The 26,284-nt window shown below is 41.8% G+C and overlaps 2 protein-coding genes and 1 long non-coding RNA gene across 21 annotated transcripts in view; 1 reads left to right on the forward strand and 2 right to left on the reverse strand.

The window, feature by feature from the left end:
- The window catches only part of HACD2 (3-hydroxyacyl-CoA dehydratase 2), a 25,451-nt gene extending 16,207 nt beyond the window's left edge, over positions 1 to 9,244 (reverse strand). The window contains exons 1-3 of the mRNA XM_083491419.1: positions 8,901 to 9,244; positions 5,285 to 5,402; positions 397 to 415 (exon numbers count right to left, since the gene is read on the reverse strand). Coding sequence (XP_083347545.1) covers positions 397 to 415; positions 5,285 to 5,402; positions 8,901 to 9,061 — 298 coding nt within the window. The 5' untranslated portion in view covers positions 9,062 to 9,244. The remainder of the gene's footprint in view (positions 1 to 396; positions 416 to 5,284; positions 5,403 to 8,900) is intronic.
- A 79-nt stretch (positions 9,245 to 9,323) lies between these two features.
- LOC310701351 lies at positions 9,324 to 16,208 on the forward strand. 2 transcript variants are annotated; one of them, XR_014523023.1, is made up of 3 exons: positions 9,324 to 9,466; positions 11,481 to 11,599; positions 14,062 to 16,208. It is a non-coding gene; the product is annotated as an uncharacterized lncRNA (long non-coding RNA). The 2 variants fall into 2 exon arrangements; XR_014523024.1 differs by lacking the exon at positions 11,481 to 11,599 and having other exon boundaries at positions 9,326 to 9,466.
- MYLK (myosin light chain kinase) overlaps positions 12,674 to 26,284 on the reverse strand; it is a 170,560-nt gene continuing 156,949 nt past the window's right edge. For all 18 annotated transcript variants that reach the window (XM_083487817.1, XM_083487807.1, XM_083487805.1 and 15 more), the window contains 7 exons: positions 24,706 to 24,923; positions 22,941 to 23,064; positions 20,357 to 20,509; positions 19,229 to 19,352; positions 18,404 to 18,533; positions 16,421 to 16,552; positions 12,674 to 14,932 (listed from right to left, as the gene is read on the reverse strand). In XM_083487817.1, coding sequence (XP_083343943.1) covers positions 14,682 to 14,932; positions 16,421 to 16,552; positions 18,404 to 18,533; positions 19,229 to 19,352; positions 20,357 to 20,509; positions 22,941 to 23,064; positions 24,706 to 24,923 — 1,132 coding nt within the window. In that variant the 3' untranslated portion in view covers positions 12,674 to 14,681. The remainder of the gene's footprint in view (positions 14,933 to 16,420; positions 16,553 to 18,403; positions 18,534 to 19,228; positions 19,353 to 20,356; positions 20,510 to 22,940; positions 23,065 to 24,705; positions 24,924 to 26,284) is intronic.

The following is a 26,284-nucleotide window of genomic DNA, read 5'->3' on the forward strand; positions in this document are numbered from 1 at the left end:
CCAATGCTTTCATGGGATGGCACTGAAATAGCTCAGGCTCCAATGGCTCCTGGACTGGCTCAGCCCTGCCACATATTCAGAACACCCCATTTAGGGTGCTTCTTCTGGGTACTGCCAGTGGGTATCCTGCCTTTTGCTCTCCCACCTTCAGCACATTTTACAGGCAGAACAGGGAGGCTGGCAATGACAAGAGGCTACCTTGGCCAGAAAAGCTAATCAGAGGTACAGCTCCGCTCCCTCCTGTACAGTGTAAGTGGGGTTTGGAATCCTCCTTAGAATGGGCATTAGGAAGAAGAAAAAGTGTGAAATTAGAAATGTATATCATGCTTTATATTTTTGCTATTTTTTTTTAAAAAAAGAATAAAGTGAATAAGCTACATGAATCCAGTAACTTACCTATTGCGCAATGCAGAATCTAGAACAAAAAGAACATACAAAGTCAACAAAAACAAAGACTTTTAATCAGCCAAGCATTTAATCAGCCAAGGACTCAAGCATTACACAACTTAAATAGTTTTGAGCAACTAACTACTCAACTCAACCAACTGGGAGAGGGAATAATCTCCCAACTATATTAGATCCTCAAACAATTGACTGCCCTTCCTCTCACTTCATTAAGACTAAAATGATATATATATATATTTGGAGAAGAATTAGAGGAACAACTCTAGGAACAAATTTGGAATAAACTACCATTTAGCTCCATCTCAGTTAGAACTCAAGAAAATGCTTTAATGATAGCACATCGCTGGTACATGTGCCCAGCCAGATTGTATAGAATTAATCATAACACATCCAACCTTTACTGGTGGTAATACAATTTACCTGGTTCTCTAGTACACATGTGGTGGTCTGCTTTTCTTTTGGGAAGTTTTTCAAAAAATTAATCAAATAATGGGACAATTGCTACAAACCAGAATTAGCCCTACTATCTTACTTTACTCCTCAGATTAAGAACATAACCAAGGCTGCACAGAGCCCCCAGCCCCCCCAGTAGCCATGGCCCCACCGGGACCAAAAACACCCCCTCAACGGCCCAGCAGAGCTCCAGGGCCTGGAGGCCTCCAGAGGTGAACAGAAAACAATAAGCAAAAAGCACCCCCCCCAGCCGAACACCAGCTTGCCGTAGCCACTGCTGCCACCATCACCAAGGGAGAGAGGTAGGAGGGTACTGGAAAGGCCAGGGAGGCCGTGAGGAATCACGCAGCCTAGCCCAGGCCCAACCATGAGCCTACCTCCCCGGTGCCTGGCATGAAAAGTGCAGGCTGAGGGCAGGGGGACGGGACCATGCACCGGAGACCACCCCAGGAAAAAACAAACGCAACACGGGACCTCCCCACTGGAAATTAATTAATCAATTAACTTATTTATTTTATTTGATTTTAAAAATATCTTTTAGGTATTTTTTATTGTTATTTTCTTTGAAGAACTGTAATGGCGTCCATGCAGGAGGCCTGAACCATTGAAGGTCACTTCTGGGGACTGCCGCCTTAGCCCTAACCCAGGAACCCGATATCCAGGCCTCATGGGCCCTGCAGTGAAATTAAAACTGCCTGTGAATCAAAATTACCACCAATACATTTTTTAATTATATACACAACCCCCTTTTCATTAATACCATTAGTTTTCATTTATTAATAAAAACAATAAAAACAATGCTTTTATGAATATGGAGGTAAGAACTCCAGACTATGAGCAAACAGATGCAGGGAAAAATTCCTCAAAACAAGAATATACTGTGTCACTAAAAAAGAAGAAATAACTTCAGAATTTGCTGATTTTTTTACGCCAAACTATACATCTCCCACAACACCACCTGAACAGGAAATCAGAAGATTCCTAACAGGGCTGACCATGCCAACCTTAACTGCAGAGGAACAAGAATTCATGGACAGCCCTATCACCCCTGAGGAAATAGAGACAGAATTCAAAATCCTGAAACTACACAAACCAAGGTTACAAGATATTCACATCAATCCTGCCTAACCGCTTAAAATCTTCCTACACAAACTAATCGCCCTGGACCAGGCAGGCTTTACCCCTGGTCGCAATGTAACAGACCCCCATTAGGAAACTGCTGTATCTGATAGAATACAGCAAAATGACCAAACTCCCACTGGCAATCATGTTCCTAGACATATTTAAAGCCTTTGATTGCTTAGAATTATCTATTTGCAGTATTAACTAACATGAAATTTGGCCCCAACTTCCTACAAACACTCAAACAAATTTACTCCCAAGCCTTAGCAAAAGGCAGAATTAACAATATGAACTCCAATACCAAAGCAATACAAAGAGGCACAAAACAAGGATGCCCACTGTCTCCCGTCCTAGTCATCTTGGCCCTGGAATCCCTAGCAATCTGACTCCAAGCAGCCTCAGGTATCAAGGGTGTGGGAAAAAAAGGTAAAACATACAAACTAGGGCTCTTTGCAGATGACCTGATGTTCACAACACCAGACACCATAAACACAACAACCACCCTAACTAAAGAACTCAACACATTTGCAATGGGGTCGGGCCTACAAGTAAACTTTGCAAAATCTGAGGCTATGTGCTTCAACACTCTCCCGCTCTGCCTGCATACCCAAAAGGAATTCACCAACATCACAAAGATAAAACTCTGCAGCACCAAATTCAGGTACCTAGGGGTTCAAATAACCAGAAACCTCAATAAACTATGCCTCTACAATTACAAGCCCAGGTGGCGACAAATCAACAGAGACTTGAGGAAATGGAACAACACCAACTTCACACTTTCAGACAAAATAGCCATGATCAAAATGATCACCCTCCCACAACTAACCTATTTATTCCAAACCCTCCCTATCTGGATTCCCCTAGAAAAAACTACACTCATTTATTTTCTCACACAAATAGCCAAGAATAAGCCCCAAATACCTGCACTTCCCCTCCTCAGAAGGAGGATGGGGAATCCCCAACACAGAATCATATTACATCGCCAACCAAGTACGCCACATAATCCTGTATATTCTAGAAGAAAAGACAAAACAATGGGTCCACTTGGAGAGAGACACCATCGAAAACATTCCCAAAAGAAGCATACCCATTTCTTCAAAACAAACTAAAGAAAATCCCCACAACACTGAACAGGCTCACACAGAAAGGAAAGTCCCCATCCCCACTAACCCCTCTGGCCTATCACTCACTATTCCAACATGCAGCTCAAAACCTCCAGATAAAAACCCCGGCAAGCCAAAGACCTACACTGTCTAAAAGACTTCTACAAAAACAACAAACCCATACCAAAACAAGAAATACAAGACAAACTAAGGAACACCCAAATACCTTGACTAACACACCATCAACTACAGGTCTTCTTAAACAATCCAGCAGTAAAATCAGCAGCCGCTAGGCCCTTGACCACCTTCAAAAACCTTCTCCTGATAGCAGAGGGACACAGCAAAGGGATGGTATCCACAATATACAAAATACTGCTCCATAATCACACAAACCCCCTTGATGCAATCAAAGAACAATGGGAGCACGACACAGGCTATGAAATTAACCCCACCCAATGGACTAGAATGTGGTCTAAACCTCCCTTTAAGACCATATCAGCCAAAAGGGAACTCATTCTGAAACTCACCACAGAAACTGGCATTGATACGCCTAAGAACCTCACCAAGATGTTGGAGAGGCTGCACCTCCACAGGCACAGCTCCACATGTGGTATGTGGAATGCCCTAAATTCCAACCTTTCTGGCCGTGATCCTACAAAAGATATGCAAAATAACTAAACAGGTATTAGAACTCACTCCAGAACTGGCCCTACTAAACATCTTCCAAGATCATAACAACCACCCACATTACAAAGAGCTTATAACCCACATACTCTCAGAGAGTAAACATTGACCAATGCAGGCTTCCTCAACCTCGGCCCCCCAGATGTTTTTGGCCTACAACTCCCATGAGCCCTAGCTAGCAGGACCAGTGGTCAGGGATGATGGGAATTGTAGTGTCAAAACATCTGAAGGGCTGAGGTTGAGGAAGCCTGGACCAATGGTATCGAATTGTATGGGAAACGGCCTTAACCAATAAACTGAAACTGACATGGGGACAAATAGAAGAGGACGCCTTCACCCCAGTATGGCTCCCCTTTATCACATACACAGCCCAACAAGACAACAACAAGAATCCACTGACAGCAGCATACAAATCAATCTGGCTTAACTGACCAACAAGCCCCCCCCCCCACAAATGCAAGCAAATCCCACTGCAGCCAACCACAGATAACTAACCACACTCTGCCCCACAATACCTTTCACTACCAAGCAAATGTAATAAACGAATAGAAAGAGAACCTACCCAGTTGACACTGACACAGAACCCCACATGTACACTATACAAAAGGATATAAGCCTCACCACCCCTCCTCTCCCCCCTCCTCTCCCCCAACCTTATACTGTACTCAACACTAATGTTTCACAACAAATGTAACTGATTTGTAAGAAATACTGTACAACCTGAAAAAAGAGACAAGGCATGTACTTTTGTAAACCAAGAAAATATTTAATAAAAATAAATTTAAAAAAGAAAAAAGAACACAACCAATAAATACTTCATTCCCCATATATTAACTGCAACTAGAAGAGTTGATTGGTGACTGCAAAAAGTGAGAAAAATTTCAGAAGTATGGGACATTGTGCTTATAGACAAATTAACAATTTCACAAAAGGAATATTGATCTGGGGACGAGGAAACTCGCACATTCTATACCATATGCATATGGCATCCTTTTATTGATTTTGGTTCTATCGACTCATGGAACCTTATGGGGAGACATTTGTTTGGCTTTCTTGGAATGTTTAAAACCACAAACATCAGCCACTATTTTTCTTTCTTTTCTGTAAAACTATAAAGCTCTCTTGGTTTTATAGTAAAGGGAACAAAGACACTAGGCAATGGTCTCTAGTGTTGAAAATTTCAACATTTATGTAAAGTAATTAAACCTATTTTTCAATTAAAATTATGCTATTTAAGAATGGTTGCAGAGGGGCAATCACCAGAGAGTAGAACTTCAGAAAATAAATTAACTTGAAAATAATAGTTTCACTGCATAATGTCAAATTCTCTTTGATGCTATTGTTTTCATGTTTCAGATTTCACTTCTGATGTAATGAAGGAAACCAATACTTACCAGTGGTCTATCTATCAAAAGGGATAGAATTCAATGCAGGAGCAAGTTAATGAATGAAATGCATAGGAAATAGCAAACTTTATTTCACTGCAATTAGAAGGACATGTTCCCTGGTACACATACCTCAACCAAAGCTCCAGTTTGGAAGAACTTCAAAGGTTTTTCTATTGAATAATAAAGATTGTGGTAGCTACCCTTGGTGAGGTATGCTCTGACTAAACCAACTGCTATAACAAGCCACCTAGAAGAAAAAAGGAGAGATTGCAAATGCTTTGTTAATGCCTATTGAAAAACAACTAAGGATCTTCTGACTGAAAGCAGGAACTAGTGCTGCTCTAGGTTTTTAATAGGCCTTTGGGCAAGACACCTTCATTGGATGCCAATTCCTCAGGGAGTCTACCCCCTCACCATCACTACTGACAGTTGCTGAGGCTGCTTCTCTTTCTTAGCTTTGCTACACCTTGGAAAGAGACAGTGAACAATCAGGCAGTGGCAGTAAGTCCTGTTCCACCTCTGCTGTTTGTTTACTCATCCTCTTTTTAAAAAATTATGCTATGCCCAGTGACCTATAAAGCAGATGTTAACAGACTGGTTTGGATCCATTCCAGTCCGGCTTCCGCGCTGGTCATGGGGCCGAGACGGCTCTGGTCGCCCTAACAGATGATCTCCGCAGGCAGCTGGATCGAGGCGGGTCGGGGCTGCTGATTCTTCTAGATCTGTCAGCAGCCTTTGACATGGTCGATCACGAACTCCTGGACCACCGCCTTGCCGACATGGGGATCCAGGGCACAGTCCTTCAATGGCTGCGCTCGTTTCTCTCTGGTCGGGGACAGAGGGTGGCGCTTGGGGGGGAATTGTCATCGCGCCACTCCTTGGTGTGTGGAGTTCCTCAGGGTGTGATTCTCTCCCCGATGCTTTTTAACATCTTTATGCGCCCCCTCGCCCAGCTTGTCCAGAGTTTTGGGCTGGGTTGCCATCAGTATGCTGATGACACCCAACTCTATCTGTTGATGGATGGCCATCCTGACTCGGCCCCAGACACACTGACCAGATGTCTGGAAGCTGTGTCTGGATGGTTACGTGGGAGCCGGTTGAAGTTAAATCCTTCGAAGACAGAGGTCCTCTGGCTGGGGCGGGACGATATGGGGTCGAGGGGGCAACTCCCATCTCTTGCGGGGGTGCAATTAGTGCCAGCACCGTCCGTTAAGAGTTTGGGTGTAATCTTCGATACCTCCCTCTCTATGGAGGCGCAGATTACAGCTATAACAAAGGCGGCATTTTTTCATCTCCGCCAAGCTAAGCAGTTGGCCCCTTATCTCTCTCGCCCTGACCTAGCCACTGTGATCCATGCGACGGTCACCTCCAGACTGGATTATCGTAACTCGCTCTACGTGGGGCTGCCCTTGAGACTGACCCAGAAACTCCAGCGGGTGCAGAATGCCGCGGCGAGACTCCTTATGGGGTCTTCACTGCGAGATCACATTCATCCGGTACTATACCAGCTGCATTGGCTCCCGGTGGAGTACAGGATCAGGTTTAAGGTGCTGGTTTTAACCTTTAAAGCCCTATACGGCTTAGGACCCTCGTACCTACGGGACCGCCTCTCCTGGTACGCCCCACAGAGAAATCTACGGTCTGCAAATAATAACATCCTCAAGGTCTCAGGCCTCAGAGAGGTTAGGCTGGCCTCAACTAGAGCCAGGGCCTTCTCGGCTTCGGCTCCAATCTGGTGGAATGCTCTGTCACAAGAGACTAGGGCCCTGCGGGACCTGACATCTTTCCGCAGGGCCTGCAAGACAGAGTTGTTCCGCCAGGCCTTTGGTCAGGGCGCAGCCTGACTCCCTCCTCTGGCAACCTGCACAGAATTTTGCTTAATTGGTTGCCATCAATTTGATTTTAATTAATTTTTATAATGAAATATTTTTAGATTGTGTGACTATTTGACTGTTTGATTATTTGATTGTTGTTAGCCGCCCTGAGCCCGGCTTCGGCTGGGGAGGGCGGGATATAAATAAAATTTATTATTATTATTATTATTATTATTTATTATTATTATTATTATTTTAAGAGCAAAAAGGCATTCAGGAAGGTGAGTCCTAAACCTTTGCAATGGCTGTGCTTAGCCTCCCTGAAACCTACCCCTCATTGTCACTTTCCTCTCAGCTGGGCTGTTGTAGGCTGCAGGTAGTGGTGGGCACCCACTTTATGTATGGTTGGGTAGACCCACATTTAATGAGTTGGCTGTGCTTTTTCACATCTAGTTACATTCTAAGAACAGGAGATGAAATTCATACAATGTAGTAACATTGCATTATCAGAAAAATAAGGGCTCATAAAGCAATGATTTTTAAGTTTTTATTCTCCTCTTTACCAGTACCAAGCAATGATTAAAAAGAAGCAGTAATATCTGGTGTAATTAGATGTAAGTATAATGATTAAAAATGATAGTGTTAGTTGCAAAATCAAATTAAGCAACCTTTTATGGTGGATGGATATTAGAGGATGCTATCTTCTGCATTACTACATACTGTAAAACTACTGTAAAACATTTCTTTTCCAAACTGCATATGTAGTTTTTTCATTTGATGTACACAGTTAATATGCAGATATTAACTTTTAAACATACCTTTGCACTAAACCAGGGCAAGATATAACCTTGTCTTTTCAGGAGATGGCTAAAAATACATTTTGTTTGTACATGTACTCTGTTACTAAAGCACACAATCTCAAATAATTATTCTGAAAAGATGCCCAACACAGAAAAACATGAATGCATTTATGAGCAATATAAGTTTAACAATTTTTTTACTATACACATTACTATGAGGATGATTGGTGGGAGTTTATTAGGAATTAACAAAACTTTCACTCTCCTAACATTACTGAAATGCTCAAATATCACTACCAATTTAAAATCACCATATAGGCATATTGCAGACTAAGTTATGGGCTGTACACAAGGTATCAGGAACTGACACACCCAGGCCGGCTTCACACATTTTAATGGGTACAAGGCATAACTGTCACAATCAACAAAGAACAGCGGCCAATCTTGACTCCTTAGCCTAGAGCAAGTATTTTGGTACCATACAGATTTGTGTTGCGCTATGACTATCTGGATATGCATTGCATTCCAGTGACCATTCCCAGTCATTTAGTATGACACACATTATTATTACTGTATTATTATTACCTTGCCTATCTGGCCGGGCTGCCTCAGCCACTTTATCACTGTACTGTATACATTTTTATTACAGTATTATTGTACACCAACACATTATTACGATAATTGTCTATTCTTGTTGAAAGTGTGTGTGTGTGTGTGTGTGTGTGTGTGAGAAAAGTAGCATTAATGTTCCTCAATTAAAAGAGGGGCTCAAAAGGGACAGAAGCTGCTATTATTCCAATACCAGCCAAGAACCACGCTGCTTGGCAGGGGGTTGGACTCGATGGCCCTTGTGGTCTCTTCCAATTCTATGATTCTATGAACGCTACAGAAGACCTGCCTTGCTCTGTCAGAGGCCAAGGTCAGCACTAGGCCAGCCCCCTCCCCCGTCACCCTAGGAGAGAAGGGAGCAAGCAGGCTGAGGCGACGGTGGGGAAGCTTCCGTTAGCTTCTCAGAGCGCATATATATATATAATGGGAGCGGGAGGGAAGGAGGCCTTCTTGGTTCCGTTCAGACGAGGGGGAAAGATCCTCTCTGTCACACCCACACCCACCGCACCGGCGCTCGCTCACCCGGCTGTCATGACCACGTTGTAAATGACCAGGTAGGCCGTGGCCAAGGCTCCGGGGCCTTTCCGCCGCCGGGAACCCGCCTGCTGCTGCTGCCCACTGATCCCGTAGCCATTATCCGCTCGACGGCTGCCGCCGCCGCCGCCGCCACCGAAGGCCGCCATTGCACTTTCTGTCTCTTCGGCAGCGCTCTTCCTTCTCCTCCAGCGACCCGGTGCGACTGCGGCTTTGCCTTTGCCCCCGCGTCTACTTCCACTTGGCAGGGGAAAGAGGCGGCGCTGAGAAGAAAGCGCCGGCGAAGGGGAGCGGCGAGGAGCGAGGCTTGCCGGGCCTCTCCCTGCGGCTGACGCGCTCCGCCTACTCCGGGGCGGGTGTGGGGCCGCTGCCCCGCCTTCCACCTGGCAGGGCGAAGCGACGCCATGGTCAGAGTCCAGAGCCGCCAGCGCCTGGCACGGGATGTTTTCGTTTTGTCCCTGTGGCAGAGAGCCGGGCTGGGGGGGGGGGGTTTACGAAACCAGCAAAAGCAGCATAAACCTACCGTGGCATAAATGTATACCTGCCGCTACCAGGTAATTGTAATGCAAAGGCGTGTACTGGTCAGGTTGGTATTCCACTTGCGTACCACTTGCGTTTGCTGTTGAGCCAGTTGTCGAAATCGCCAACGCTGTTCACAGAGTTAATCCTATAAGCACCTATTTATCAGGATTCATGTGCCATTCTCCTCCTAAGGACGTTTAAGAGGTCTAGATGGTGACCATCCAGTTTTAGATTCGCAACCACCCTGTGAAGGTTGCTTAGCTGAGAAATAATGCCTACCACCACACCAGGGACACCCAGCCAGCTTTGAGGCAATTGGATTGCAGCCCAACCTGAGGTGCAGCATAGTTGCCTTGTAACCTTGGCTCCCTGAGACAGACGGATGCCAATCAAATAAACATTGAGTCTGCATGTATGTGCTGGGTCTGAAGAGGTTAAAGCCTTCTGAACTACAGCATCACATTTCATAAGGGGACTTGGGTGGCGCTGTGGCCTGAGCCTCTTGGGCTTACTGAATGGTGTTCTGTTGCACCAGAAGCGGTTTAGTCATGCTGGCCACATGACCTGGAAAAGCTGTCTGTGGACAAATGCTCGGCCTGAAAGCAGAGATGAGCGCCACACGCACCCCATAGTCAAATTTGACTTGACATATAACCGTTCAGGGGTCCTTTACCTTCTTATCTTTCATACTTTATCCATTTACATGGGTCAAACAGTGGGACGCGGGTGGCGCTGTGGGTAAAACCTCAGTGCCTAGGACTTGCCGATCGTATGGTCAGCGGTTCGAATCCCCGCGGCGGAGTGCGCTCCCGTCGTTCAGTCCCAGCTCCTGCCCACCTAGCAGTTCGAAAGCACCCTTAAGTGCAAGTAAATAAATAGGTACCGCTTCGGTGGGAAGGCAAACGGCGTTTCCGTGTGCTGCGCTGGTGCTGGCTCACCAGAGCAGCTTCGTCACGCTGGCCACGTGACCCGGAAGTGTCTCCGGACAGCGCTGGCCCCTGGCCTCTTAAGTGAGATGGGTGCGCAACCCCAGAGTCGGACACGACTGGCCCGTACGGGCAGGGGTACATTTACCTTTACTTAACAGTGGTGCAGCTCCCAAACATAAGGGGCTCTTACAATTATGGACTTGCATGGAGTATTCACTATGTGTACTCTCTAAATACAACAGCATATTAAACAGCATTGTCACCCCAATCCTCTATGCTCTAGTTGAATGTTGCTTCGTTTTTGTAAAATTGTAAAAATAAAATCAATAATAGTAGTTAGAATCTACACGTTTTAACTGGTAAATCGATTAATTAAAAGCTTTAGTTGTTTGCTCACTCTAGTTATAATGGGTTACAAATTAAGGGCACAGGATTGTATTCAACTAAACTGTCCGGGGACCATTTACCTTTACCTTTACTCAGAGAAGACTAAACCAATGCTGTTAATGTCAATTACTTCAATGGGTCTACTCTGAGTAGCTCTGCTTTCTTTTTAAAACCATGTTTGGTTCTGGGTATTACAGTAAATAGGAAATAAAATACTAAATATGTCCTTTTCCTTACTATTAGTAGTAGTGTTCTGCCCAGGGGCGGTGGAAGGGGTGTGTGGTAGGTGCGGGCTGCCCTAGGTGTCACCACTGAGGGGGGTAACAAAATGCTGGGCGGCACTCACTGTGGCACCTGCAGCGTGCCTGAGCCACACATCTCTTCTGGGAGAGACACGCTGGCTTGTGCGTGCGCAGGCTCCGCGCTGCCCAAACGTTCTGCCCGCTGCCTCCCCCTCAGCTGTAGGGCGGCTGAGTGGAAGGAGGCAGGCAGACTCCGGAGGCCCCGTGGTACACCCAGCCCCAGGTGCGCTGCCCCAGGTGCCCAAGCGGCTTCCTCCGCCGCTGGTTCTGCCCCCACAAGTTATTAATCTTGTATTAGTATTAGGTAGAAAGAATAACAACATTGCCCCTTTAAGAAAAGGTAGTGCCTCCCCCCTTTTTAGACCTCAAAAGTGTTTGGGAAATGTAGGCACAGCAATACTCTAGTTTCTATTGTCTCCGCCTCCCAGAGCAGAAAAATACCTCCCTTCCATTGGCTCTGCCCAGAGGGAAGAAATCTCCCTTCCTCCTAGAACTCCTTCCTTCTTATATAATTCCATGAACTCTATAAATAACAGCCTATTGGAATGTGAGTAATATTTCTACATGTGCCTTGATTCTCTTCAATAAATCTATGTATGAGAGGTTTATGGAGTTTTGTTGAATACTATCCAGATTGAGAGAGGTCTCAGGACAGAATAGTTAACATTAATTAAATTGCATGCTGTTTCACATTCGTTTTAGTATCTCAATCAGCCTTTTGTGTTAAAGTTTTGGCCTTTGAGTAATATACAGATTTTTTGTGTGTTGCTATTTAACTAAAACATAAATATTGTTTATTTGGTTAGCAGCCTTACTGCAAGTGAAAAATGTTGATATACAAATATAATACTGATACATAAATATAATATCTAAACCTTCCTACAATTTCCACACCAATTTCCAATACAAAAATAAATTTTGTAATGTGTGAAGCAATCCTATGGGGAAATGGCATCATGTGCAACCTTATACAGTGGGACCTCGGGTTACATACGCTTCAGGTTACATACGCTTCAGGTTACAGACTCCGCTAACCCAGAAATATTGCTTCAGGTTAAGAACATTGCTTCAGGATGAGAGCAGAAATTGTGCTCCAGTGGCGCAGCAGCAGCAGGAGGCCCCATTAGCTAAAGTGGTGCTTTAGGTTAAGAACAGTTTCAGGTTAAGTACGGACCTCCAGAACGAATTAAGTACTTAACCCGAGGTACCACTGTAGAAGCATGGAATTGTTGAGTTAGAAGGTACTCTGAGAGTCATCTAGTCCAACCCCCTGCAATTAGGAATGTCAACTACAGCATCCAGGACTTCTGTTCATTAAAATTATTGTGACTATAAAAGTTGCTTCTATGGGAATTTTTTTCTAGCATAAATTTTTAGTGCCCCTTATGGAGTTTGATATGAACTACCTCACCAACTGATGAAGGAGACTTGTTTGGACAGAAGAGGGTAGAGTCAGAAAATAACTTACTACACTTGCTTGACAAATGGGAAATATTATTAGTAAGTAGGATTTATGAAAATTAGGTGACGTGTAATCAAGAGCAACGATCATAGAAGGTTGAGAACCATGTTGCAATAAAAGTTATGGGTACAAGATTAAACAAATGAGCAAATGGTAGCATGCTTTGTGGTATTTCTTTATTGAGAAATTGTGAGTAACTACAGCTGTAGTGTTCTCATATCTTGCAACTCTTTTGGTTTAAGAAATCATTGGCATATTTTTAATTATGGTATACAAAAAATACACCCCATTGTTTTCTTAACACATTGAAAATGTGACAAAACGCTCTGTATGCACTAAATAATACTAAAAACCTTATAAGAATGTGTGGCAAACTGGCAATTATTGTGTTTACTATAACAAAAGTTCTTTATCCATTCAAAAAGAAGACACGATGGTAACCTCCTCCTAGCAAGAAACAGCAAAAGCAGTTATAAAAACCCACAGCAATAATGAGTGAGCCTCATATATAGAATGTTGCATTCCAACAGGCAGATGAGCAAATAATATAGAACACATAACATTAGGCAATATCAAACAACCAAAAGATGATACCGTATACATCTGTATTAAAGTACACTTAATTTCCCCCCTCTGCCTTAGTAAGCTAAAGTAATCTTCATTGTATACTTTTTTTAAGAAAAAAAGAAGTCACTGTTAACACTTAAAATGTTTGCATCTTACAAATAAAGTGAGGGAGGGAAAAGCCACACAACTGGAATGATGTGCTTACAGTGGACATATTGATTAAATGTAACTTTTCATGGCCTCTGGACTGCAACTAACTGTGAAAGAAAAGCAATGTCAGTAAATCTAAATGTATTAATCAGTTTGAGGAAGAATCACATTTTATTATTGATTGTGCTGATTTTCAATTTTAAGTCATTAGCCTCACAGATCCTGCTAAAACATGGCTTTGGAAGTTGGTTTCAAACCAGAGTTGCACCACACAGGCACACGATCATTGATTTTACACAACATATTGCTTTGCAGCAGCACATATGCCTTTTCAGTTCAATAAGCAAAGTTCTGTATTTATCTTGGTTGCCCACGCAGTAATCTGCCATCAGGTTAAGGTAACCTAGGACTGCTTTTGGTTACCATTTCTGTTTGGCAGCTGTGGGGAGAAAGCCAGTCAATTACTATATAACCTACAGGTAAGGCAGTCAAGAGAAGCTGTCACACCAATGCTTACACAACATTTTGGATAGTTTGTGGTTGAGTACCAAATCTTGAGTGTACCAGCTGTTATGGTTGGAAATCCCCATAAACCAGCTTTTTCTTGCTCTTACTAATGTCATGGTAACAACTGGCACGTCTGGAGAAAGAGTAACTGAGAAGAAGATCTACTGCTCAACTGGCAACAACAAATTAATGGGAAAATGTGCATTTACTGTTCAGAGGAGGAAAACTACACTACATTTAAGCTGAAATGCTTAGATTTAAGCTTAATTCATTCTCTTCCAATGATAATTATTTTGCATAAATTTAGTTATTCTGAATTACAGTTATGAATGATAATGTTCAGAGGAAGAACTAAAGAAGATACAGAAACTGAAATGCTGCTGTGGTGGAGTCTTCACTTATAAATATGCTGCAAACATTCTACGGGATGATGGCAAATAACTGTGTTGTGTATATGCTTGACAAGTTATTCTATGCAGCTCTCGTTCTTTTAGTGGCTAGACTGTGCTCAGTGTTCTCAAAATACATTCATATAAGATCCACTGATGCTAGGAGACTTACGTGCAGACATGATTGGGAGGATTGGCTCTGAAGTATTCCAAGTTCTCCATAGCTGTTGTATTGGTTGATGCAACAATTAGCGCAATTGTTCAGTCCCCCTCTCCTGATCAGCATGTTCAACAAATAAATTGTGGACTCTGGTTAAAATTGCAGATTAGCATTTCATATGGTGTTGTTCACATTGATTGTTTGGGCAATGCAACTGATGCCTTAACTTAAACTAAATTGAAGCTTGCGAATTCAAGTTAATGCCCATAAATAAAACAGGTTATCAGCTGACTGTGCTGAAAAAACAGGGGAAAATGACCTAATGTTACACTGTGTAAGCCTTAAAAACAGTCTTTTACTTGGTAATTTTCCGTATCTCTACCCCATCCTGATTTCATTCTTCTTCCTCCTCCTCCTCTTCTTCTTCCCCTTCTTTCCCCATTGTTTCCACAATGAGTTCTGCAGTACAAGTTATTTCTCCAAGACTGTTAACTGCCTTGCAGGTATATTTGGCATCATCGTCCCCACAGACCTCAGAAATAGTCAAAGAGCAATTGCCATCCTCATCATAGTCTATCTGGAAGTGCCTGGACTCCTTGATAGATTGGTCATCTTTGTACCAAATCACCTCTGGATCAGGGTAACCTGTAAGAACAGCAGGTGCAACAAGTCAAGCAACTTAAAACTATTTTTGCATGCTTATCCTTAAAAGACTGGTTCATGTTAAGGGGCTGATACACTGTAATATTGGTAAGGGATATGTGTGCACATGTGCATCTGTTAACATAATTTTGGTTGACACTAGGAACTGCTGCTTCTACTCATGTTGCTCAACGGCCCATCCTGCCTCGGCTGTTCACCTACCTGGCTGTCTGCTTGCTCTCTGCACTTTCTCAGCCAGGCTACCTGCTCAGACCGTAGGCTTCCCTTGCGCTGTTTTGTACACATGTGAGCAAGCAAGAGGGTAAGCAGTTTATGGCAGTGACAGCAACAATTATGGCAGGGGTAACTTGGAAATGCCTGCCTGGGCTACCTGCCTGCCCATTCGCTCCAACCTGCTGTTGGCATCCTGCAGCTTGCGCCTACTGGCAATCACTCAAACTGCAGCACAACACACACACACACATATATATTACAATAAGATGTGCCAAAGTGGCCGCTAGTTCTCTTTGCCTAGTCCATGTCTATGTTTATACTCACATATTGCAAATCACTTGGAGATAACAGTGAATTTGCAACATACACGTCTAGCTGAATGTGTAAAGATCGAGTGTAAAGATTGAGTCTCACTTCACATGACAAACTATTAAAACAATCAGCATGGAGCAACATAGGATTATGTATTATATGTCTGCACTTTGAAGCCATTTTTAGACACTTAACAACCTGAGCATGACCAATCACAGCACATTCTGTGAAGGAGCTTTTCCAGAACAGCTTTTCATTGCGGCTGCTGAGAGTGCTAGAAGGAAGACCACTCCCTTCTGCAAGGACCTGGCCTAAGGGGCAGGGCCCAGACTCACCATGAACAGCTAAAAGATACTCCTGGGAGGCCAGAAGGATATTGCTAGAACAACTGGCAAAAATGGTTTAGAACGGTTTTAATTTTGGTTCCACTGTTTTGTTTTTGTTGGGTTGGGGTTGGTTAAATATTTAGTTGGGGTTGGCACTTATTTTAATTTGGGTATAAATGCAAACAGATTTTTTTAATGTTTATGTTTCTATTGATTTATTGGTTATAGTCTATATAAGATATTCTGTTTTTTAATGTTTGATGTTTTATTATGTTTTTATATATGCTGTAAGCTGCTCAGAGTGGCTGGGGAAACCCAGGCAGATGGGCAGGATAGAAATAATGATAATGATAACGATAATGATGATTAATAATAATAATAATAATTCGAATTGAAACTCTCTCAAATACACAGCCTGTGTCCTCTGTCTCTGGTTAGCTGGGCATAACTGTTTATTAATGCGTGATTCTATTTAGTGGAGCATCAAGATGTACCTGAAGAGTAAAATAAAGTGGTTTTGGGTAGATAAAATACTAGTGTGAAAAACACTGATGAAGCAACACAGAGAAAGATGGTATGTTGATAGCAGAAAATAGTCATCCAAATTTATGATGAGTACCTTCAATTTTGCAGTCAAACCTAGCAGCACTGCCTTCCACAACTTCTATATCTTGAATTGTTTTAGAGAAATATGGCTTCACATGGGACCTTTCTTCATCAACTGCTTCCAGGAGAGCACTAGCAGCTTCATCTAGACAAAGTAAACAAATATCCATTAAACTTATATAGAAGTTTCTCTGGCGAAGGGTCTTTGTTTTAGTGGCCTAATCATCACCATCAAAGTCTTCCTTTACTTTCAGCAACAGTGCAGAAGTTCATGGAAGTCTGCTTTGTGTGCACATCATGATAGTCTTTAATGGTGGAGCTATTTTTCAGTAGCATAAGGACATAATTTCATTTGAGCAGCATTCTCACAGTTCAGTCATAAACAAATTTACATGGAAAAAAGCGTGAGCTCCTTGGGACACTTCCCAGTAAATATTACTCCGTGCTTGCGCAAACAAAAATATTTTATTAGCATTAATGATGATTCATCATAGCAACTATTCTGTTAACTGTGTAGTGATATCACGATGTCATATGGGGGATATCATAGCTTATGGCCTTTCAAGGGCAGTCACAGAATGGCTCACTACACACTCATCCTTCTCCAACCTGATGATCTTCATATGTTTTGAACTACAACTCTAATCATCCTTGATCATTGGCTATGCTGGCTGTGGCTTAAGGTAATTGCAATTTAAAACATGTACATCACATCACATTGTAAGTTGTTGAAACTATTTCAATAAGTGTTTTCAGAACACTGATATTAATAATAAGACTGCTGTTTAAGATTGTTTATTGTTGTTTATATGCCACATTACTTTTCTTTTTTACATAAAGGAAGCATATGAGAGTTATTTTTAAAGGGCTCAATATCCATCTATATGTTCATTTATGAATTGCTTCCAATAAAACTACTTGAAGCATCAATAAAAACAAAAACAAACAATTTCATATATAAATTCCCAATCCAGATACAGACAGGGATAAAAAATTCCAATTAAAAAGCTTGTTGAAAAAGGAAGGTCTTCAATAGGCACCAAAAAGACAATAAAGCCAGCGTGTCTGATACATATATGTGTCCCATCTGTACAGCATCTTGTCATGGCTGTAGCAGTCTACTGATGATCTTCCCAGGTTACACTGAGATCTTAAATACCAATAAAGCATACCTCCAGAAACATGTCCTAGTAATTTTTCATTATTCAGGAGGATCTGCATGGCAAATTGTGCTGAGCATACAGTACTGTATATGGTAACAAAAGTTGGGCTCCACCCCAACTCTCTGCCGAGTGGTAGCAAGATTCTAGGAGGTTCCAGGCACTCACCCAGGGTTTGTGTTCCTTTGAGAATCAAGATGCACCAGAGACTGTCGTAGCTTTAAGAAATATGATTTATTCTCATATTTACACCTGAGTTTAGATGGAGTCCAGATCTTACAGCCTGGTCATCTCAAGAGGGGCTTGTTTCCCATAGCAGTGCAGCACTTGAGTCCAAGGCACCTGTCCTAATTATTCTGTTCATAAAAACTAAGCCTCCTTTAATCATTTGCCTTCTAATGCTCTTTTGATGCTTTGAAATAGTAATGCTTATTCTCTCCCCTCACCTAAGAAAGCAGTTCACCTGGCTTCATCAACACTTGTTTACTGGTTAGGATTAAAGTAAGTCCTTCATGTACTAATTGCTGTTGCTCATTTCGTTTCACACAGATCTTGATTATTTTCTCAATGTCCCACACACAGTCTTGACACAAACACTAATTTAAAGATTTCAAACTTACATAAACTTCGCTCTTACACGCATTCATAATTAGTCGTGTAATATATTCCGGTTACTAATTACAAGTTCTACTTAAATGATAAGCAAAACATCAAACAATATCACATGCAATATTGGCCCAAGGGCTGTTTACTATGGATTTAAAATATCTGCTCAAATCTTGGAAGTCATATAGGACACATGAGTATGTGTTCAGATCATATCAACATTTCCGTACCTTCAGCGTCTGTCTTTTCTGCATTAACAGGACTTGTTGGTGAGCTTGAAGATGACTTCCTCCCACTCAGGCCAGATATCATTGCCATAGATGATAGTCTTCCTATTGCACGAACCGCATTCCCTGTTTTCTGAAATTTAACCCAGAAATGCTTAGCGAATCCTTTCTTGTGATTACTGATCCCCAAATGTTTATAAACTACGTAGTGAAGAAACAACACAATTGTGTCAGGCCATTTGATGAATATCAGGAGACACAGATACCTAGCAAAGATTTCCACAGCCAATATTGGGCAACTTGCAGTGTCAGGAAGCCAGAACCTTACTGAAGCAGCTGGAATATTTAAAGTTTCCATTTAAGGAACGAGAACAGAAGGAGAAATAGAAATGAACAGGTATGGAGTCAACAGAAAAACCTCACAGAAAAACTTTTCACCCACATTTCTGAAGGGCATGAACATCGATCCCCACCTTCCCTCTCTTCTTTGCTGCTATTTCCAATAAAAGCATTGAGCAGTTTTCAGTCTTCTTCAATTGCCCCAAAATGAGGACTCAGAGAGAATTTTCCCATTATCTCAGGAGACGTTTCCCACAAACTCTGCACAGGATATGCATTTGAACTCAGTGATTATGTGCTTTGCAGGACATGGGTTAGGAAAAGGGTAACTGAAAACCTACCTCTCCCATCTTCCAACATGTTTCCTGCAAAATATGTATGTTCTTCATAACAAAAGGCCCTTTATTCCCACATCGTTCCCCACATCACGAACTTTAGAAATGGAAGGTATGGGGGACCTGCAGCCCACTCTTCTCTCCACTATATTACCTGCCATTTTCTTCTAGCCATGTACTTTTTCATTCTATCTTTCGATAGTTTTTTGGCTTCCATGGTTTTGGTGTCCTTTTGCAGCCAAGGATGCTGAAGGCATTGGGAGCAATCTAACCGGTCCCTGTGAGTTTAGAGAAATAGTATGCACATAAACAGTACGCTTATTGAAATAGAAATTCTGATGAATTAGCAACATGAATAAGGTAAAGGTAAAGGTACCCCTGCCCGTACGGGCCAGTCGTGTCCGACTCTGGGGTTGCGCGCCCATCTCGCTTAAGAGGCCGGGGGCCAGCGCTGTCCGGAGACACTTTCCGGGTCACGTGGCCAGCGTGACAAAGCTGCATCTGGTGAGCCAGCGCAGCACACGGAAACGCCGTTTACCTTCCCGCTAGTAAGCAGTCCCTATTTATCTACTTGCACCCGGGGGTGCTTTCGAACTGCTTGGTTGGCAGGCGCTGGGACCGAGCAACGGGAGCGCACCTCGCCGCGGGGATTCGAACCGCCTACCTGACGATCGGCAAGTCCTAGGCGCTGAGGTTTTACCCACAGCGCCACCTGCGTCCCCTTGCAACATGAATAGATGTATTCAATTACACAAACCTACATGTTCTTCTTTATTGACAGAGCAGCAGTGCTCATTATATTGCATATAACACACTCCTTCAGATAAACTTGATTATCTCTGTAATCTTTATATGCTAGTAAATTGGCAACATGGATTATTACTATTTATAGGAGATTATTTAAAGCCACTGTAACTTTATATTTTAAAATGTGGTTTCACAGTAGCCAGAATTTGCAGAATTTGGGGCTTGAATTTGTTTAAATATGAAAATGGCATACAGTACCTCTCCCAAAAGCATATATAGTACATATTTTGCCTATTGGATTACTAGTATATCAACTTTGGCACGGATAAAGAGAAAAGATTAGACAAGCATTCAAGTGTAGCTCTTCCACAAATTTTGTCAACATTGATTCAATGATGGTTCTTCAGCATAGTAACATATAGATAGCAGAACTATTATAATATTGAGGCTTCTATGCAATTATCCCCACAAGTTCATGAAGGGCAATCATGTCAACAAAGCAACATGAAAGGAATTGCACATAAGGTATCTTTACTTCATATCTTTCTTTAGAAGGCTGCTGATAAAATCCTTGGCATCATCTGAGATCTCATCAAAAGCTTCGTCATCAAAATCCCAGGTGGCTGAGGTAACATTGGCTAAAGTTTCATTGTCATTGTCTCCCATGAAAGGAGAAAGTCCACTGACCCTGAGGTTTAAAAGAACAAGAGCATTTCAAAATTATCGAAGTTTTGAGTTTAAAACCCTATGAGGAACACACATATTTATTATCTGCAAATCTGTACATCCAACAGTTGTATGTACACAAAGGTAAACACAATGCTTCCAAAATCTCCCTGTAGGCAAGCTGCAGGAAAAACATCATAATGTGATGTGTCCCCTGCTAGTCAGTGTTGGGTTTGAAATCTGTCAACTGCTGAACAAAAATAATAATTCTATTTTTCACCCACTAGAGGGAACCAAAAAACTATGATGGTCTCTTTTTTTAGTTGTGGATGTTTTCCCTCAACAGAAAGTACTTACTAAGAGCATACACAAAAGCAATGTATGTCATTACTAGCGATGAAGGGGGGATTTATTTGCTCCAGACCAACCCAATTCAACATTCCCAAATTTGCTTAAAACTATCAGTTGGATTATGTGCTTCTTCATATTTAGTACTATGGTTTTGGCCCCTAAAGATTTTCAACAAAAACATGTATTGTACAGTTATGTCAGAATTTTAGGGGGGAAATTCATTGAACTGCATTGAGCAATGTGTATTTTACAATAAATGCATACAACTTACATGTGGATTTTTCATGCTTTTTATATATGAAGTCTGCAAAGAATGGAACAGAATGGGCCTATGATTGAGCACCAGCAAAACTGACACAGAATAAAGGTAAAGGTAAAGAAGCCCTGGACGGTTAACCAGTCAAAGGCGACTATGCGGTGTGGTGCTCATCTCACTTTTCAGGCTGAGGGAGCCGGCATTTGTCCACAGACAGCTTTCTGGGTCATGTGGCCAGCATGACTAAACTTCTTCTGGCACACGGGGGACCGTGATGAGTGCCAGAGTGAATGGAGTACATTAAGTGCATTAAGGTAGCCAATCCATCACAAGACATTCCTGTGGCAAGCCAACGCATATTCTGAGGATTAGTGTTCATCCATGATCAAAGCACATAAATGCTGATTCTGTCTTGTGATGATACAAACCTGACTGTCAACATTTAAGGTGGTTTCAAAGGCAGTGGTGTGTTATGTGGGTCTCAGGAAATATGAAATCCAAAACTGGTTTAAAAATACTTCCAGGAAAAGCAAGTATTTATTTCTCTAATTGGGAAGTGGAAGAACAGGAAGTGCATGAGGGGAGATTGCTGGAACTTTTAATGAAGTTTATCCCTAAAACATTTCCATCTTTATCACAGATCTTCATGCCCCAGTGCTCTGATCTCAGCTTTAAATAATAGCCATGTAAAGCAATAATGGAACAAAATTTTGACAAATTATGGAAACAATTTCCTTTCTGCAGTACTGAAGTCAGAGTGACAAAGATGAGCTGTGTCTGCTTCGGAGAAATTATTTGGGGTTGAAGCTATACAGTTACTATTACAACTAACACTGAGATGTTTACTGGAAAGATTTTTTCCAGCTACTTAGATCAGGCATCTTCTTGGCAACATAACCTTAGGCATAGTTAAGTTTCTAGAAGCACCCAGGGCCAGAACAAAGCTGTGTTTCCCTTTCAAAAATACTACGGTAAATCTGAATAAGCTACTCTAGCATTAGAATTGCAGCAACCCCAAAAAGATGTTTTTCACTGCAGCTGGCTGTTAACCAGAAGGTGGGAGGTTCAAGCCTACCCAGGGACAGCTGTGGACAGGATTCCTGCATTGCAGGGGGTTGGGTTAGATGACTCTTGGGGCCCCTTCCAATTCTACAATTCCATGATTCACTGCCCTAACACCGGCTCTGTAGGTAAGCAGGAAACCAAGAGAGTGTGCATGGCAAGCCCAAGACATTTTGCTGCCTGACACAATGGTCTCCTGATGTTTGTTTTTAATTTATTTTTGCTTTTAACTGGTTTTTAACTTTTTATGACTTTCTCCTTTGGTTTTATGTTTTTATATTGTTGTAAAAATTACTGTGATATATTTTTACAATGCAGTGGTAAGATGAATCAAGAAAAGTACTTGTCTAAATGACACTGGACAAAGTAATTTGGCTATTGGATTGCTAGGGATTTTTATTACTTTATTCTTTTATTATTACTATACAATATTTTTGCAAAAATCTCACAGTGGTCAATTGCAGCTACTGGTAGCTGAATTCCAGGAAGCAACTGTGGAATTTGTTAATGAATATATCTGTGGAATAAGTTGAAAAACCATTAGCATAATTAAGAGAATATATAACATTCCCATAACGTGGCTAGAGTATTAACACACCAATAGGTGACTCTGAAGAAAGAGAAAGGGTGGGTTGGGGAAAATACTCTAGAATCAAATAACCCTACTGGAAATGTCTGGCTCTGTTGCAGCATATAGGCATGGGAATGCAGGTAACAAACATAGGAGATAAGTATCAGTGAGATTGAGAAATGGTCAAGATTTGGCCCAGCAGCAAGTACTCACAAGATGTAGCAGATGACTCCTATGCTCCACATGTCTGTAGCATACCCAATAGGCTCATAGTTTATCACTTCTGGAGCCACAAACTCTGGTGTCCCAAAGAGGACTTTAAGAGAACCTGCACTTTCTGTGAAATAGGGAAAAAATGTTATACATATATATAGCATGGAAAAAACTATACCTCCTATCTTTCAAAATGAGAAATACTTTCAGACTTGAACATGCCCTGTATCAGTCCAAGCAGCTGTTTGTGATCAAAGCAGCGTTTACCCTCCTTCCAATAATGTTTGGAGGGAAATTAGGTGGAGAGACTGCAACTTGTCCAAGGCAACCCAGTGAGCTAGAAGGCCAAGCTGGGATATGAACTTGATTGCCCATGTCCAAACTCAATACACTGGGCTCTAACACCATTTTGCTCCTCAATACTTTTAGGTGGGGAATGGGATAAACTGTTTTTCTAAAGAGGCAGTGGAGTTAAAACTCACGATTCCTACTATACAAATAATTTCCAATCCACTGAGGTGGAAAGTGAATGGACATAGCTGATAATACAGGACCATGTGGTAGTGGTGCACGTAGGGCCTCATGTGTTTTTCTTGAGTAAAGTCAGAACAAGATAGCCTCAAATGCGGCCGTCATACCAAAAAATATTCCAGTTTCTAATAATGCTAAGAAGAACATTACTGGATTAGGCCAAATATTCATCTGGACCATCATCTTGCTTCTCAAAATAACTAATCTGTGAACTGCCCTGAGATTTGCAGGTATAGGATAGTATACAAATGTAACAAATAATAAAAAATAATAATAACCAGGAGAATTCCTCAAGCAGGAGGTATTCTGCTTCAGAATTCTGTGGACAGTGAAACAAAAACTGACACTTATTTATGTTGAACTGTTTTATTATGAGGGCCAGTGTCCCACATTTTTTGCCCAGCACTTGATTGGCTATGTAAATTGGCTGGTGACCAAGACAGAGCCATGTATTTTATTACCATCTGCATATGGTAGAATTGGTAAAGGGCCCTGGCCCTTTCAGTGCACTGTGCAGAACAAATCAATTTCTGAAAATGCTTTTTAAAAAAGAAATGCTTGAAGAAGACACCCCGCATGAGGCGAAAGCATCACAATCCCAACATACAAGTTCTAAACCTACCAAAAAAGGTCAGGAAAAATATCCTGCTATATCTTTGGCATGTCCTGGCAAAACAGGACAACCAATTCTCTGTAGAAATTGACCACAAAAGGATCACTGATCTTAACTCATTTAAATGACATCAAAGCATAGAAGCTTAGCTGCAATGGTTTCCCCCTCCTTTTTTTAATTGGTGAAAATACAACAAAAAGGCACATAAAGCTTTAAAATCAGAGAGCAAAGGCTCACAGGCTTCTCAGTTATTGTCCTATGGGATGTAAGAGGAGGGTAGGCTGGGAAATGTAAAAAGGGGTTCCAATTTCCATATTTAATGAACCATACTTAGCAAAACAATAGCAAATAGTCCACAGTGTGGACTAAGGCTTTCACATGGGCTCTTCCAACTTTTTGGAACCTCTGGGATATGATCACTGTGTGCCTGGGGAAAGGAAGTGTACATACGAAGTGCCCATCACTGCAGACTTGGCTCCAAGGCTGACTCAAACCATACGGAATATGGGAAGATAACAAGTTCTGAATTAAATACAATGCTTGGGTCTTGTGACATCTACACACAATCAAATACCTATCAAATAGGTCATAGTTTAGTAAAACAGTTCCAAGAGTTTTTACCTAGCCTTCGTGCAAGCCCAAAGTCAATCAGCTTGATTCTTGTACCAGTCTTGTTGACACACATAATATTTTCGGGCTTCAAATCCAAATGAACAATGCCCTGCTTATGAATATACCGTACTCCTTCTGAGATCTGTTTCATGTATTTAATGCATTCTCTCTCTGTTAGCTCAAAGTCCTCATCAATGATTCTCTCAAAGAGCTCGCCTCCAGAAACACTAAAATATAATTCAAAAGAGAAAGATTTTTAAATTAACATTATTGTTTGATAAAATTCCAGATGAAGACAGTTTGCATGTGGGTTATTCTGGAGGATGAAAATACAGTTGGTGGGGTATGAACCAGTAGAGTGGTTTAATGCAGAACCATTAATATGTCCCCCAACATTCACCCAGTCTTCCCCCCTACTCTCAAACATCACATTATTGGGTCCTTTTTCTGGGAGCCCAGTAAGATGCAATCCCTCTGTGCACTAGAGCAAATAAAAAAAAGGTGGCACAGGTACTTCACTGTGACTTCCACAGGGCCGTGAAATTTGCCCTGCTCAGCTGATTTCAGGAAACAGCAATGATCTCTCACCTCTTTCCTACTTCTCCCCCGCAGCTCCTCAAGGACCTCCCCCATTGTTAATCTTTCTCCAGTTTCCTGAGCCATTATTCAGTTATTCCTTATCAAAACATTTAACAAAACTTCCAACTCTTTCAAGCAATACATATCAAGCTGGGATAGCTCAGTCGGTAGAGAATGAGACTCTTAATCTCAGAGTTGTGGGTTCAAGTTCCATGCATTGCATGGGGTTGGAGTAGATGGTCCTTGTAGTCTATTCCAACTCTACACTTCTATTATTTTATGAAATCATTTTATATAAACATACACAAGTTCTGTTTCCTTGAGACAGAAATTGGATTCTGACTAGAACTGGGTTTGCTGAACAAAAAATACTCTCTGTACAAGACCATCCACATCAGATGGCATTTGAAACTGGATATAATTTAAAATAAATTCTAAATTGAACAGTAATTAATTGAACAGTAAGTTAAGTAAATGAGCATGGACTTGTATATGGGAAAACACAGTATTTCTAATTTAGGAATTATATTGCCTTTGCTATTAGATGGTGCACACACGTGTCACAACAGGCATCTTAAGTGTGGGATTGCCTCTTAAAATGATGCTCACCACCTCCAGTTTTTATAAGCGCATATTAAAAACAGGTATTTTTAGAAAAATAGGATGCCTGATTAATCACTACACCTCTTCAGTTGATTAAATGTTTCTAAATGGATTAATACAATCAATTAGTTACACCCCTACTTTAGATTTCCTACTGTAGCAGAGGAAAAGGCAGCCCATGCGTTTCTTGCTCCTTCCTTCCCCAGCCCTGTCATCCACCACCCTCTCCCCTGCTTGCTGTGTGAAAACTGGTAAATTTCTACTAGTAGGGGAGGGAATGGACAGGAAAGCTGGGAAAGGAATAGGCAGGAGAAGCTGTGGCTGCCTCATCTCCCCACCACTGCCAACTTAGGGGTTCGAAAGCATGCCAGTGCAAGTAGATAAATAGGTACCGCTGTGGCGGGAA

This window comes from Podarcis liolepis, assembly GCF_965112155.1.
Source record: "Podarcis liolepis genome assembly, chromosome: 1".
Lineage (NCBI taxonomy): Eukaryota > Metazoa > Chordata > Lepidosauria > Squamata > Lacertidae > Podarcis > Podarcis liolepis.